General features: G+C 32.8%; 1 protein-coding gene across 1 annotated transcript in view; it reads left to right on the top strand.

The window, feature by feature from the left end:
* The window catches only part of LOC110018459 (guanylate-binding protein 3-like), a 28,999-nt gene extending 13,878 nt beyond the window's left edge, over positions 1 to 15,121 (top strand). The window contains exons 2-14 of the mRNA XM_020715780.1: positions 6,156 to 6,317; positions 7,646 to 7,711; positions 8,933 to 9,073; positions 9,169 to 9,282; positions 9,442 to 9,543; positions 9,629 to 9,814; positions 10,054 to 10,143; positions 10,213 to 10,347; positions 11,701 to 11,823; positions 12,439 to 12,524; positions 12,758 to 13,370; positions 13,700 to 13,777; positions 13,859 to 15,121. Coding sequence (XP_020571439.1) covers positions 6,156 to 6,317; positions 7,646 to 7,711; positions 8,933 to 9,073; positions 9,169 to 9,282; positions 9,442 to 9,543; positions 9,629 to 9,814; positions 10,054 to 10,143; positions 10,213 to 10,347; positions 11,701 to 11,823; positions 12,439 to 12,524; positions 12,758 to 13,370; positions 13,700 to 13,777; positions 13,859 to 14,893 — 2,931 coding nt within the window. The 3' untranslated portion in view covers positions 14,894 to 15,121. The remainder of the gene's footprint in view (positions 1 to 6,155; positions 6,318 to 7,645; positions 7,712 to 8,932; positions 9,074 to 9,168; positions 9,283 to 9,441; positions 9,544 to 9,628; positions 9,815 to 10,053; positions 10,144 to 10,212; positions 10,348 to 11,700; positions 11,824 to 12,438; positions 12,525 to 12,757; positions 13,371 to 13,699; positions 13,778 to 13,858) is intronic.
* The last annotated feature ends 621 nt before the right edge of the window (positions 15,122 to 15,742 follow it).

Below are 15,742 nucleotides of genomic sequence, written 5' to 3'. Positions count from 1 at the left end.
CTATGGATTGTTCTCCTATATTTTATGAAATGTAGAAAGCTCTTGAAGCTTCATTTTGAGTTTGATATAAATTGAAGTCATGTTCGGTTTGGAGATCCATAAAATTGTCACTTGAAAAGGATATCCTTCTCGAGATTGATCCAATCATTTTCCTTTTAACGAGTTTAAATGTTTTAGATCGATACATTCATGAGTTTTATTGATTTAACTTGGTTTTAAAAATGGATTGGTCTACTTTTTCGTTTGTTTTGTTTTCTTTTTTTAATGGTAAAGTTAAAAATGAGAATTTTCGATTTAATTATATTCAGAAATGATTTATAACCTCAAGGAAAATAGGAGGGTAAGAGAAAATGAGAGAAAATTAAAATTGAAATTTGAATTTTTGGGATGATACAATCTAGAGAGGAGATAGGGTAACGAACAATCCACCTCTTCTTTTACGTAAGGAAAAATAAATTGTAAATTGGAAGACTAGTTGGAATAAAAAAAGAAATGAGAATTTAGATAACGATTGAGAGATTAGTGGACTTACACTTAGATCCCTTAAGTTTTGAATCAATTTAAAATCCAATTCCTTTAACTAGGATTGAAGCACAACTCACAATTCTTTTGCCAAAACTATGAGTTTACCCCTAGGTTTTAGGAGCCTGATAGCGAGCTAAGCTGGATCTATAGATGTTTGAGGATTAGTGAAAATGAAGCTGGATCTATAGATGTTTGAGGATTAGTGAAAAGACACTTAATTGAGATTAGACACTTTAGGACACTTCAAGTTTAAACTAAAGTGAAGACATCCTAGATCTTAGGAGCACAACTTCTCCGGGATTTGAGTTTGTCTTACCCTCAAATCCTCCTGGCAATTGGGGACATTCCAATATCACATATGAATTTCTTATTCTCAATTCCTTATTATCGGTCTTTTATATGTGGTATGGTATTTCATTTTATTTGTTTATCTTTTCGCTACGATTTACCTGTTTTCGTTAAGTCCTTTTCAGGTCATACTTTCCTCTTTTACACAGCACATAATAACTAAATTTAAAGGAGCAATGAACCTCTCAGGTGTATAGGTTTAATTTACATTACAACATTTTATTTTAAAACATGTTATATTGTTTTCATAGTCTGTTATACTGCTTCCCTAGCACGTTATGCTTTTTTTTAAGCATGTTATATTGTCTTTTCTCTTTACTATACAGTGCATTATTACTTTTCTTTCACATTGCATACTTAGTTATTTTGATATGCTATGCCTTAGTTTAGGATAACCTAGTGGTTAAGAGCATGTTTAAAACTAAAACTAAACCAGGAGGTGCTACTATGAGGAGTTTGGAGCAAACATCGTGGGCAGCGCGACGAGGAATAATTTCTAAGCGGATCTGCAACAACGAAACATCTTCACATCACATGAACACATTCACATCACCTATTATTATCTTTAGTTTAAATAACAATCTATAGGATCACTCTTTAGGCTTTTTGTACAATTTTGTTGTACAATTATAAGTCCTAACGCTTTAGGATTCTGAGGTTATTGTGTGGTACGGTGTAAATCCTCCCATCTTTTTAGACTATTTGCACAGTTCGATATTGTGTAAACATGAGTCCTAAATCATAAATAATTTACAAGATTAAAATATTAAATTAAATCATTTCAAAAGACATAAAGCCAAACAGTAGGATAGTTGGGAGTTCACCGGGGTTTTCCCTAGATCTGTGATATCCCCTACTTTTCTTTTCTTTGGATTCCTTAAATAATTGTTCCTATTTTGAGTCATTCCCATTTGATTTTTCCATGTCCAATCGTGAAAACTTAAACTTTGAAATCTTGAAGGCAAAACCACCTGATCTTAATCGAGAGTTTTCTTAAGTGATTTTAATCATATAAGATGTAATTAACTATAGGGGCTTGCCTCTATAGGGGACCAGGAACCCAAATAAAATAAACCCTATCTAATTTTTTATGTTAGGTAGGGGAACTTGTTGGTCTTTTTATAAAATATTTCGCAGACCAATATGGATGTCACAAATTCTTTAGTCTAGGTGATTGAATTCCTATTACAAGTGATATATTTATTCTTCGGGATAAGTGTATTACCCTTAGTATTGTATTCAATCATCTAAAAAATTCTTTAGTCTCACTTATTTTAAAATTAAAATGTTACATTTAAAAAAAAAATCAAAAAAAGGTTATATTTATATTTAAATTATTTTCAAAATCACAAAATCATTCACTTTTTCAAATCACGAAGGGTTAAAAGGTAAAAAACGGCCGACACTCCCAAACTTGTTTATCGATAAGAACTCTTTTTCAACTATGAAATGTGTGATCCTGCAAAAAAAAAAAAATTGAAAGAATTTTTCTTAAACTCTACAAGGCATCCATGGTCTTTTAACATATTGACAATGACATACGGGGACCCACAAGATCTACAAGCTTGATGGGAACTCGATGATTCATTTTATTCATTGACTTTTCAAGGGTTTATTGGATCCATCTCATGAGTGAAGATTTTGTCTTGTGCCTTGTCTAAGCGCTTTCATAACTCAGCAAAAATGTGTTTCAAAACCCCATTTAAATTGTTCATACCAGTAATGGGGAAAAATATTTCTTCTAAGAGTTTACTCTATATCTATTTGATATATAATACTCCATTAGAGTTTTTGTATTTATGCTCCTTGACAAAATGGAGCAACCAAAAGAAAGAACAATCATCTCTTAGTGGCTGCAAGTTTCATTATGTGACTCTATCTAAAGCTCCTATTGTGGGAAAGCCACTGTCATTTCTGTTTAACCCACTGGCTTATAAGTGTTTTTCTTAATTAATACCCTCACTTAAGAGTCATCATTTCTTTTCCACCAAGAATTTTGTGTGTACTACCTATGTGCCCAATCAACAACCCATTTAAAGTCAACTTATTCAAGAACCTTCAAATTCATGTCTATTGGATATTTTCCAACTCAAAAAGGCAATGTTCCTCTTCAACCTTAAAAAATTTATTGGATTTCTATTGATGTCACTCTCTTAGGGTGTCAATTGTTTTTCCAGTATTACTGAACAAGGAGAAAATTTCAATAGGGAATATTGTTGGGACCCCACTATTTCCCTTTCCACGTCTAAATATCCCAGTTCTTCTCATTGAAAGACTTTCTTAAGCTATTGAAATAACCAATTTGGGAGAAGAGTTTCTTATGAAAAAATTAATTTTGATTTACCCATGGAAACATAATTTTCAATGTAGTCGTCATCAAACCCACAAAAAGGTCAAATTGAGGAGGCTGCAAGTGCTAATCTAGATTTGCTTATTGCGCTTAGAAATGGTGTCATATTTTGCATAGAATATCCAGTTTCTAATTATTTGGTATAAACTTGGTTTACCTCACATTTGAAGGAGCATTTACCACCAAGATTGAGAGGTATTGTAACTAAAATATAGTAACGAAGTGCAGAAAATCTAGAGCCAAAGTGCAAAAGGAAAATAAGAAGGTAATTAAAAGCAAGTAATTACTTACTATCAAATATAAGACGAATGAATCAATTGATAAATATATGGCTTAATTAATAGCTTAAAGCCTCACACAAAATTAAGGGAATAGACTTTGATGAGACATTTACTCTATAGTTATAAAATTTAGTACTATATGTATTTTCTTATATATAATTGCAAACTTAGAGCGAGAATATTATGAAATTGACATTAAAAATTTTTTTAAACAGAATCAAAAGAGGAGCATATGTGAAACTTCTTTCAAGCCTTCAATTGGAAGAGGAAAGAGAGCATGTAAGCTGAAAAAGTTTCTTTATGCTTTAAAACAATTACATGAGCTTGGTTCAATAGGTTCAATTCTCTACATTGATTCGTTTAGGATTTAAATCATGAAAGGCTGATCACATAATGGTTGTAAAATTTGAAGAAATGGGGAAGAGTAAATGATATTATAATTATTGGGAAAGAGAATTTGTAAGTTGAAAGATTTTGTCTTTATCTATGAGTCACACACACTTCGAATGGCATACGTGTATGTGTCAAATACTTGTCGAACACGGACATGACTTCGACATGCTTCGATATGTGACAACCTATTTTGGAAGCAAAATTGGGCTCCGACAAGTCAGCGAGACCATAACGACTTGGCAATGATACAATGTTGGACACAATGGCACATGACACACAATGCAATACAATGTGCCGAAAAATTAAACTCAATGGAAAGTTTTAAAAAAAATTACACCTAAATTGATTTATATCACGTTGAGACACTCAGAGACGCTAAATACAATAAGGCTTTTTTGGAAGGTACGATAGGAAGATGATATGTCAGAGAAATCAATTACTCTTGGATGTAGAAGGGAGGATGATTATTGAGGCAATGAAGGCACATACACTTTTCCTAATTTATTTTATACTTCTAATTTATTAATTAGTAAATATAGATTTATTTTAGATTAAAAATATACTAAATATAGAAGGAAGATTTATGTACATTCCACTTAATTTCAATTTTTTTACATAAGTCACAACTAAACTTCAAGCTTTATATTTATGCCGCTTTACCTATGCATGAGAATGTGTATTTCACATTTTAGAAGTTACAATAGTGGTCTTTTTTTATGTGATATAAAATATTTGGGTGTTATAAATATTAAAAGTAGAGTTTGGACGTTATGTATGTAAATGCCCTAATATAAAAGCATGTTCATGACACGTTATGTCTTACTTTTTGTAATTATATCGTGTTTGAGACGTGGCATGTCTATGTCCTATGTTTCTGTCCATCCCCGTGTTTGTGTTTCATATGTCTAATTCAATCCTCAAGGCTTGATTCACTAAGAGTGAGTTTGGGGCAACTTGTGCTTATCCAGATAAGTCGCTTATCTGGAAACGCGGATTGCGGGGTTCGACCCACGTTTCGTGTTTAGTGTAAAAAACCAACTGCGTTTTTGGATAAGCTGTTCAAACACAGTTTCCAAACGGTGAGGCAGCAAAACGCCGCCGCAGCGGATAAGTTGCCCCAAACGGAGCCTAAAGTTTAGTTTTACATCTACTGGTTGGTATTAAAAAATGAAAGGTTGGTCACATAGTGGCTGTAAAATTCTAAAATAAGGGATATAGTAAATGATATTATAATTATTGATAATGATGTGTATGAAATACATGAATTAAATAGTTTGTTGAAGGAAAAGAATTAAGGTTGTGTTCCCATTTTTTATTGTACTTGAAAGCATTTAAGGATGAATTTCTAGTTATTTATTTATGGGTTTCAATAACCTCATTTTTCTTTTTTTAAAGTTTTTATTAAATTGAAACTTCATAACATTATTGTTGACTATGCAATTAATGCTGTATAAACTCCAAAGGGGATGGGAATCAGTGAAGTAAGAATTTTTTCTCCAATATGGTTTGTTTTGTTTGAAGTTATCATGCACTTTTTGTAGTTAGATGACAATTATGATATTTTGGATTGAGAAGCCTTGAAATGTAGCTATGCCACTAAAACATAAGATGTGCTTTGTCATAAGAATTTATACTATATAGCAACATTTTTTGGAACCAAGCCAAATGATCGTTAATCAAATGGTAATGTAGTGGTAAAAACGAAGCTGATAGAAAGTTTTTCCAGATAGGCTCAAAATTTTATTATTTTGGTCTCTTTTTTTTTTTAATTTATTTTATTAATGTTTAATATTTTTTCTATTCTCTCCCAAGGGCATTTAACTGTTAAGTTTTCTTTTTCAGACAACACACATACACATGTATGCATGCATACATACATACATACATACATACCTATGTATGTATACGTGCATATATCTATATTTATAGACACATATACATTTTTATGTACATACATACATAAATACATATATATTTATGTACATACATACATGTGTGAGTGTCTGTAGTGTGTTTGTGTGTGTGTGTTTGTGACATACATATATATTGAAATTTGAAATGTTTAGGGAAACTTGTGTTTTTTTTTTTTTGTAATCTGTTAAACATATTGCACAAACTCAATCCTAGTAACTATTCTCGTTATAGCAGGTGTTACAAGTACACTTTTATTTATTTATTTGATATATTGCACATGTGGCTTGTAGTTAGTATTTTATCATTCATTTTATCCTATGTTGCATGTATGTTACGTTTGATAGCTTCTGGGAAGGAGTAGTGGTTTCCAAGTTTCTTCTACTCATCGTCCTTGCACTAAGGGACTATGGATGTGGAGTGCACCGTTGAAGAAAACAGCCCTTGATGGAACTGAATACAACCTCTTACTTCTGGACAGTGAAGGGATTGATGCCTATGATCAAACGGTTAGCATTTTTTCATATTCATCCCATACAAAAGTTATTCTTTTGTTGCATTTTTTATAAAACAACACATAAAACTATTTGCGATCTGAAATAAGAATTTTGTTCTCTAATTAATTCATTGTTTCTGACTTTCAGTTCCAACCATGCCTGGCTTGTCTTTTTAATCTATTGGATATTTTAGTTTCGTACAAATATCTTCTAAAATATTTCAATATTCAGTGGATTTGGTTATTTTATTGTTTTATGATTTTTGTAGTTACTTTTGCAACTCTAATTTTTTCTTCAAAAGCAAGTACTCGAACTGTTAAGCCCTTACTAAAGGATTCACAATGATCAAGTAGACTGAAATCATAGCAATCAGCTTGCTACCTTATGCAGTGAATGTTTCTAATTCAGTTAAGTAGGTAATATTTTTTTTATTTACATCAATTATTGGTATATTTGCTAATTAATATTCTATTTCAAATAAATGGTGTGCCATGTTTGTTTTGCCAATGTAGTTTCTAGCTTTATTGATGTAAGTGGCTTTATCCCGACATTTTAGAAGGGTTATTTATGTGATTTTATGTCATGACCTATTGGTCAGAATGGTGGCAATATAAACAAGTGCCCTAATGGTTACATCACTGATATTATAGTGCAAATTTATGGGTAACTAGGCTGAAGACTTTTGGCTGTCAGACTGTAGGCTAGCTAAGCGTTCTTGGCAATTTTGGAAGACTGATTTCATTCTCAACCTTCTGAAAATTTGCTGAATTAGTTTCTAAGTTCATTTGTTTTTCATTTTACTTGTTGATATTTGTTGTATACTTTTGCACTTGAGAAAGCTACACTACTGCATGAGTTGTCAAAACCAGGATCTCATAGGTGGGAAAGATGAGGTTTAAAATTTATGCTTGAATTTATTGTTTTGCTATCCCAGAGTTAATATTTTTCTTTTCTATTACATAAAACAAAAATGCCTCCAAAATGTATATTCTGCAGTGGGCTTCTGAAGGCTTAGTGAATCTGCTTGTTGTGGATTATACCCTTATTATAGCAGCTTGAAAATACTGGACTCTTTTAGTTGAATAATTTTAGTGTTTTTTTCATCTGAATTGAATCCTTTATCTTTGATGCTGAAGTTCTTGGGCAATTTACATTTTTATTTACATTTGAAATTAAAAGTTTTGTGTACCTTCATACATATCTCATGTGCAATTGCTGTGCAGTAGGCTTAGCATATTTGGGGAATGCTTATTACATTTATTGCCTTGTTGTTTCCTTCTTAGAAGAAAGCAAATGAGCTAATTATTTACGCTTAGCTTATATTTGCTCTTTACTCGCAGGGGACTTACAGTATCCAGATATTTTCCTTAGCTGTTCTTTTATCAAGCATGTTCATATACAATCAGGTAGGAATTTCTTGTTTTTTTTCCTAATTTGTAGAATGAGATGTATTGTGTTCAAGTTATTTTATAATGATAAAATTTATTATTCATGTTGCCTGTATAATGCTTGGTTGTGATGTAGAAATTCTAGGTTATATTTGGGCAAAACATTTTATTGTACTCTTTTTTTAAAATTACGTAATATGAGGCGTGCCTTGAGGCTTGCCTCGATTCTTTTTACAAAAAATTGCAATAAGGCTTATGCCTCATTGCCTCATTGGCATAAGTTGAGGCACATCTTGAGGCACGTCTCGCTTCAAAGAACTATTCAAAATCTTGGAGCTATCGACACATCTTTTTTAATAAATATAAAAGTAATATTAATATAAATCACTTATTAACCCTCACACCGCACATATTAAATAACAAAAATAAAAAGAAAATGTATCCACAAAAAATTATCTAGTTGAAGTTCTAACTATCAATATAATTATTATTTTAATTAATATTTTTATTAATGATTATTTATTAAAAAAATAAGATAATTGAGATTAAAAATTATAAGAAATGAGAGAATATAGATAACGTCAAGGATAAGACACAAGTTAAACTATTCATTATGTCGATGATTTTAATAGAATTCAAGTGGGTGACGAAAGTAATAGAAACTTTTAAATTTAAAAATTCAAATGTTGATGAATTTTTATATTCTTCTTAAGTTGATGGAGTATCAATTGGAGGGAAACACTGATGTTAAACTTATTTTGATTCTTATGTTTTAATATTTTAGTATTTTATTTTAATATATTATTTTATATTGATAGTTTAATGTTTGCATAATCCAACTTATTTCATAGTATGATCTTAGGATATTAACATGTTACTTCTAATTTAACACATTTTATTATTTTTTACTTAAAATGTTGTTATATTGTTGTTTAATGTTTTAATAAGTTAAAATATTAATAGCTTATACAATATTTATTTATTTATATAATTTTTTAAATTTGAGACTTAAACCTCAAAACACTTCGAGTCTTATACCTTGGCTCACGAACGAAAAATTCCTCAATACCCAATTGTGTAATTTTAAATATTGATTATAGTAAATATTGTAAAAAGATGTCTGCAAATTCATTAGTTTCTGTGGTAGTAGTCTTAACTTTGTTATGTTACTTCCTTATCATTAAATGGCTTGCTAACAAACTCATTTTATGGTCACCTCTATGTTGTTTTCTCGGCTAGATGGGCGGTATTGATGAGGCTGCACTTGACCGCTTATCCTTGGTTACCCAAATGACTAAACATATTCGTGTTCGAGCTTCTGGGAGGACCACAACATCTGAACTCGGACAATTCTCTCCAGTTTTCATTTGGCTATTGAGGGTGACGATATACCATTCGTTTTATTTGATGCCATACATATGCTTTCTATTTGGAATTAGCTAACTTTGCTGTTTAAATTGTTCTCTTTTTGTCAGGATTTCTACTTGGATTTGGTGGAGGACAACCGAAGAATTACTCCCCGGGATTATTTAGAACAAGCCTTGAGGCATGTTCAAGGTGGAGGAAAAGACATATCAGCAAAGAATGAGGTAGTGAAATGCATTTTCATTTGTATTCAATAAATTTTTTATTTTGTGTACTTATGCAGCTGGCTATCATTTATTAGCAGTGCAATTTTTCTTTATACTTTTATATTTTTTGCGTACCCTTTCAAGTGGATTTGCTTATTATTAATAATTTATTGACAGATTAGGGAGTCCATTCGTGGCCTTTTCCCTGATAGAGAATGTTTTACTCTTGTGCGGCCACTGAACAATGAAAGTGATTTGCAGCGTCTGGACCAAATACCTGTATGGAAATCATGAATTTTGTTATGAAGCATTAACTTTTAACCAGCGTTGTTGACATTTTTTGTGATCTCTCTCTCTCTTTCAGCTTGATAGATTACGTCCTGAGTTTAGGTCTAGCCTGGATGCCTTGACAGAGTTTATCTTCGAGAGAACGAGGCCTAAACAAATTGGTGCTTCTGTTATGACAGGTCCTATTCTTGCTGGCATTACACAGTCATTCTTGGATGCCATCAACAAGGGTGCTGTGCCTACAATATCTTCCTCTTGGCAGGTTAATCTTCTTGTGGGATTTTCTCTTTTTAGATTTTTCATTTCATTTTGTATTTATTTATGATTTTTTTTATAATTATTTTATGAGCAACTTTAAACAAAGGACATTTTTAGATTTATCTTCTTTAGATAAGTACAAAACTACCTATGTTCTATGCAAAATTTTAAAAATGACAGTTTAAAATTCATGAATCATTTTTGCTTATCTAACTTTATGATCACATGTTCTACACCCTCCAGAGTGTTGAGGAGACAGAATGCCGTCGAGCGTATGATGCTGCTACTGAGATGTACACATCTTCCTTTGATCGCACCATACCAGCTGAGGAAGTACGATTCTGCGAACATTTATTCGCCTTATCATGATATGAATGCATTATTCACTCTGTTTTATTTTAGGATATTTTAAGAGAAGCGCATGAAGTTGCTATGCAGAAGGCACTTAATGTCTTTAATTCTAACGCTGTGGGGGTTGGCTCAGCACGGCTGAATTATGAAAAACTTCTTAATAATTTCTTCAAGAAGACATTTGAGGTAAACGCCAAATGATCTTGCCATGTTTCTTTTGTTGGTTTTCTATTTTATGTTTTTAAATCTGATTCAAATTGTTTTGTTTTTGCTCACTTCATTTATACTTTAGATGAAGTTTGTGTGATTTAAAGTTTAATTTGTGCGTTCACTTTCTTTTGTATAGCATTGGTATCATAGGACAGTTATTATTTTTTGAAAGCTTCCGATCCTTCATTGTTGTATGGAGATCTAAATCTATAGAAATTGGCATTTTCTTGCTCTTAGTGGCAAGATAAGTGATGGGGAGATCGTTAAGAGGTTTCAAGTGTGATTGGAGTGGTGGTGGAAAATTTATAGAATTGCTGGAAGTCTAAGAAAAGCATTAACTTATTTAGGGTTTCTAGATAGATTTCTAGCTGAAATTTTATGGTTGTCAAAGGCTGTGTTTTCTTTTATGGATAGGGTGAGTAGGTATGAATTTTTTATATCAATTAGTCAAAATAGATGGACAATAAGATTGGTATTTGTGGAAGGCATATGATCAATTTTTGTGAAGTGTTTAAGGCTTATTGAAGGCAGTGGTGATGTAGGAAAATAGGAAATAAGAGAAAATGATTTGTTAGGGTTGACAAACTTTAACGTTGGTTGATTTGTAAATCCATCCAAAAATTGATAGCACTAACTCTTTGTAAACTTTAGTTTTTGTAAGAAGTTAATACTATTTTTCTTTGAATCAATGAGGGTATAAGTAAAATGAAAAAATATTGTCAAAAAGGAGGACAATCCAGATGGAAAAACACCAAATTCCCTCGTTAAAAATTTGTCCATTCTATAATTGTATTACCTCAAGACCTTTCCATACATGAAAATAAATAATACCACTATAATTTAGGAAACTGAAATAGATATTGTATTGTTTTTTTAATTCTTAATTTGAGCTGATTGATATGATTGAAAAATTGTTTTTTACATTCGAAAAATTCAATCCAAACCTGGCATGATTGCTCCCCTATTACACAAAGAACATAGAATAAAATTTAATTAATTTTCACGATGGCAGGCTTTTGAAATTGACCTGGTGAAATATTGTCATGTTTATCTTTGATCAATAAATTCAGATGAATGCATTGTCACTATCTGACACTTCTTATCTCATTGTGACATATAAAAAGACCACGCTAATTATCATGTAAAATCAGAAATAACTGCGAAAGATAATTTATCACTGCTGAATTAATCTTTTAGTTTTAGAGGAAGTGCTGTGTATTTACACTATCGTACTACAAGTTCTATCAAGCATCATCAACGAATCTTTTAGTGATATTATAGACATAGGCTTATTCTTCTTGGCATGTCAATGCTTGAATGTTGGCGCAGGAATATAAAAGGAGTGCCTTCCTTGCGGCTGATTTGCAGTGTTCAAGATTAATAAAAACCATGGAGGAAAAGTTACGAGCTGCTTGCCATGTTCCCAATGCAAATGTTGATGATGTCGTTTCAGTAAGAGTTTTTTCCTTTGTTCATAATGTGCTAATAATATTTTGTTGGATGTTTTTACCCACCTTTTTTAAACATTATTTTTTTGTTACAACGAGCTTTAATTGTCATAAAATTGTTATATGTTAATGTATAGATACTACTAATTTATACTTAGTGTACTTTCAGCGTTCCTTTGGCTACTATGTATTTGTTATCATTATTGTTATTAGATTCAGATTCATCCACTTCGGAGTAGCTCTTTTTATTGATTTATTTTAGGGGGATTTACATAGGCACCACAATTCTTATGCATTTTCATATTAACACCTAAACATTAATATTTACATTACACTCAAAATTTTCATATCAGATAAAAAGTTCCTTTATTAATAACTTTTTTAATTTGAAATACTCTTTTTCATGCATATGTTTTGATGAGATTATGACTCTGAAGTGTTGTGCAGGCAAATATCAAATTTTATGTCTTGGATATGTAAATACATAAGAATTGTGTGGGAAGCATGTAATGCCCTTTGATTTTATTCATCTTTATTTCTTGTGATAAATGTATCTATTATGCTTTATCTTATATTGAATTAGATTAAACATTAATGTTTATGATACATGCTCCTGCAGGTTTTGGACCGTTTAGTTAATGATTATGAGTCCTCTACTCATGGTAGTGGAAAATCGGAGATGTTGGCTTCATTTATATTGAAGAGGTATGGACTACCCTCGTGCTTTCTACAATCTAGGATAGAATGTGAAAATGGCATGACAATCCTCAATCATGATAGCATTGGCATGAACGCCTACTTTAAGCTCTTATTTTAATCAACCATAAAATTCATTATTAATATGAGCTGCTTTGAAGTTATACCAAACATTTCACTTATCCCAGTTCTAATTTATGACTTTTGAAGACCATCTTTTATTTTTTTTCTTGCTTTAACAGTTTGAAGGGGCCAATGCTGGAACTTCACAATAAGCAGTTGTATGAGATCAAATCAGAAATGAATGCCCTCAAATTAAGATGCAATTCAAATGATGACAAATTGGAGCTACTGAAGAAGCAATTGGAGGCAAATGAGAAGCACAGGGCCGACTATCTGAAGCGCTACGAGGACGCTGTTAATGATAAGAAAAGATTTGCTGATGATTACTCTGTTAATATTGCAAATTGGAAGAGTAAATGCAGCACATTGGAGGAGCGTTGTTCAAGCATAACGAAATCCTTGGAGCTTGCAAAGAGCGAATCTGCTGAGTGGAAAATCAAATATGAGCATATTTTGTCCGAGCAAAAGGCGGTGGAAGAGAAATTGAAGTTTCAGGCCGCTGCTTTGGAGTCCAGAAACAGTGCAACTGAAGGAAGGTTGGCTGCTTTACGAGAACAGTCAAATGCTGCCCAGGAAGAGGCAAAAGAATGGAAGCGTAAATATGAATTTTCCCTTGGAGAAGCTAAAACTGCTCGTGATAGAGCAGCTCTGACTTTGGAACAGTCCAATAAAAAGGCGCAGCAGAGGGAGGATGCTTTGAGAACTGAATTATCCAGTAAAATAGCTAAGAAGGTAATATATGATATCAGTATATTTTTTGGGACATTTACATGCATGGCACGTTTTTTTTATGTGTTTACATATCTTGTATCTAAACTTCCATATTTACACCTATCGCTCAAATCTTTAATATCATGCAAAAAAGATGGCTCTATTTTTCTTTTGAAAAACTGGAATACATCTTTTCATGCATAGAGTTAAAGCACCAAAGAATTATGTATATAAATATGAAAGTTTAAGTGTGAGATATATAAATACAGAAGAGTTATGTGCTACGTACGTAAATTTTTCTTTTCTTCATGTGTGAAATCTAAAAAATTATTTTTTATATTGTATTGTAGGATGAAGAAATTAGGAAGCTGGCTGCGAAGATAGACCATACTGAGATGCATGCAAGCAGTTTAGTTTCACAATTGGAGGTATATGTGGCATTGTCTTTTTCTTAGTTGTTGTATATTAATGCCAAATATGATCTTAATAGAGAGGCAAATTTTCTTCAGATTGTGGAATCTGGTCTGAAGAGCCACGAGTTAGAAAATTCGGCATTGAAGAAGGAAGTTAAAGCTCTAACTGAGAAATTGGATTCTTTCAAATCAAGCTCCCATTCACAAGAGAAAGAACTAAAAATTCTTGAGCAAGAAAAGAATCATCTTCAGGAAAAATATCTATCTGAATGCAAGAAGTCTGATGCAGCCCAAAATAGGTGCAATAACGCAGAGAGAGAAGCTAAGAATGCCATGGAAGTTGCTGATACTGCTAGAGCTGAGGCTGCTGCTGCTCAGAAAGAAAAGAGTGAGTCTCAACACATGGCCATGGAACGGCTTACACTAATCGAACGAATGCAGAGGCAGATTGAAGGTTTGGAGAGAGAAAAATCTAAGCTAATGGAGGATGTTAAGAGGGTTCATTCTTCCGAAATTGAAGCTGTATTGAAAGCAGATTTGCTGGAGAGAAGGCTTCAAGAGAGGGATGAAGAAATGGAGGCGATGCTTAGCAAGAATAACGAGCAGAGATCGAGCACCGTACAAGTTCTCGAGTCTCTCTTGGCCACGGAGCGTGCTGCCAACGCCGAGGCGAACAACAGAGCCAAGGCTCTCTCAGTTCAGCTAAGTAAGCTCGATGTGCTGCAGCAGGAGCTTACCACTATTCGGCTTAATGAGTCCACACATGATAGTAAGCTCAGGGCAGCTCATGGGAGGCGTTCAAGGACAGAATATCAACCGGCAACTGAATCTGTGCATGATTTGGAGTTTGATGGAGAGATTAATAGGAAAGAAAAACGTTCGAAGAGCACGACGAGCCCTTTGAAACTGAACCTGACTGAGGATGGCGGGTCTGTGTATAGAGGGGATGATGATCAAAACCAGAGCCAGGTGCTTCAAGATAATGATACAGAAGATTATACAAAGTTCACTGTTGTTACGTTGAAACAGGAGCTTACGAAGCATGGCTTTGGTGCTGAGCTGCTACAGCTGAAGAATCCTAACAAGAAGGATATTCTCGCTTTGTATTCGAAGCATGTTCTTAAGAAATAGCTTCATGGCCTAGTTATTTTCCCCTGTTTTAAACGTAGGATATAGAGCCTTGATTTTGCTAATTTAGATGAAAACAGTATTGTTTGGGTGTTGGTATGTTTTTCTGCTCATCCTCAATGATTATCAGTTTTTCTTTTCTTCTTTTTTTTCAAAGTTTTAATCATATTTGCCTTGGATTTTGTTTTTGAGGCATATAGAGGCAATCCAATGTACTTATACTGTATTGTTTTTTAGGATCAATATATTTGTTTTTGTAATTTTGTTTTGCCCATATGTAAGGCTGTCAAAATAGCTCGATGTTCGCGAACAACTCGTGTTCGGCTCGTTCGTTAAGTAAACGAGCTGAACACGAACAACTCTTTGTTCGCTCGTATTCGGCTCATTTTAACTCGAAATAAAAAATTTATATAATTATTTATATCAAAATGTATTACACATATTATTTATATAATAATATATTATATATATTTATATCTAAGTTTAAATCATAATTGGTCTTGTTGTAATGTGGTTATGCACCTTATTTTGCTTACATTTGGTTCAAGTTCGAATCCAGCACTCTACATTTATTTTTTCAGTTTAATTTTAACGAGTCAATTTCGAGCCGAACACGAGACAAACACGAACACAAATATTTAAATTGAGTCAAACACGAACACACTGTTCACGAGTCATTTTCGAACTCGAGTCGATTTTGAACATGAACAATTTCGAACGAGCCGAACACGAGCCCAGCCTGAGCTCGCTCAAGCTCGGCTCGTTTACTAGGGCTGTCAATTTGGCTCGTTGTTCGTGAACAGCTCGAGTTCGGCTCGTTAAGCAGCTCGTGTTCGGCTCGTTCGTTAAGCC

This window comes from Phalaenopsis equestris, unplaced genomic scaffold, assembly GCF_001263595.1.
Source record: "Phalaenopsis equestris unplaced genomic scaffold, ASM126359v1 Scaffold000022, whole genome shotgun sequence".
NCBI lineage: Eukaryota > Viridiplantae > Streptophyta > Magnoliopsida > Asparagales > Orchidaceae > Phalaenopsis > Phalaenopsis equestris.
The sequence above is the reverse complement of the archived record's forward strand: the minus strand, read 5'-3'. Positions and strand labels throughout refer to the sequence as shown.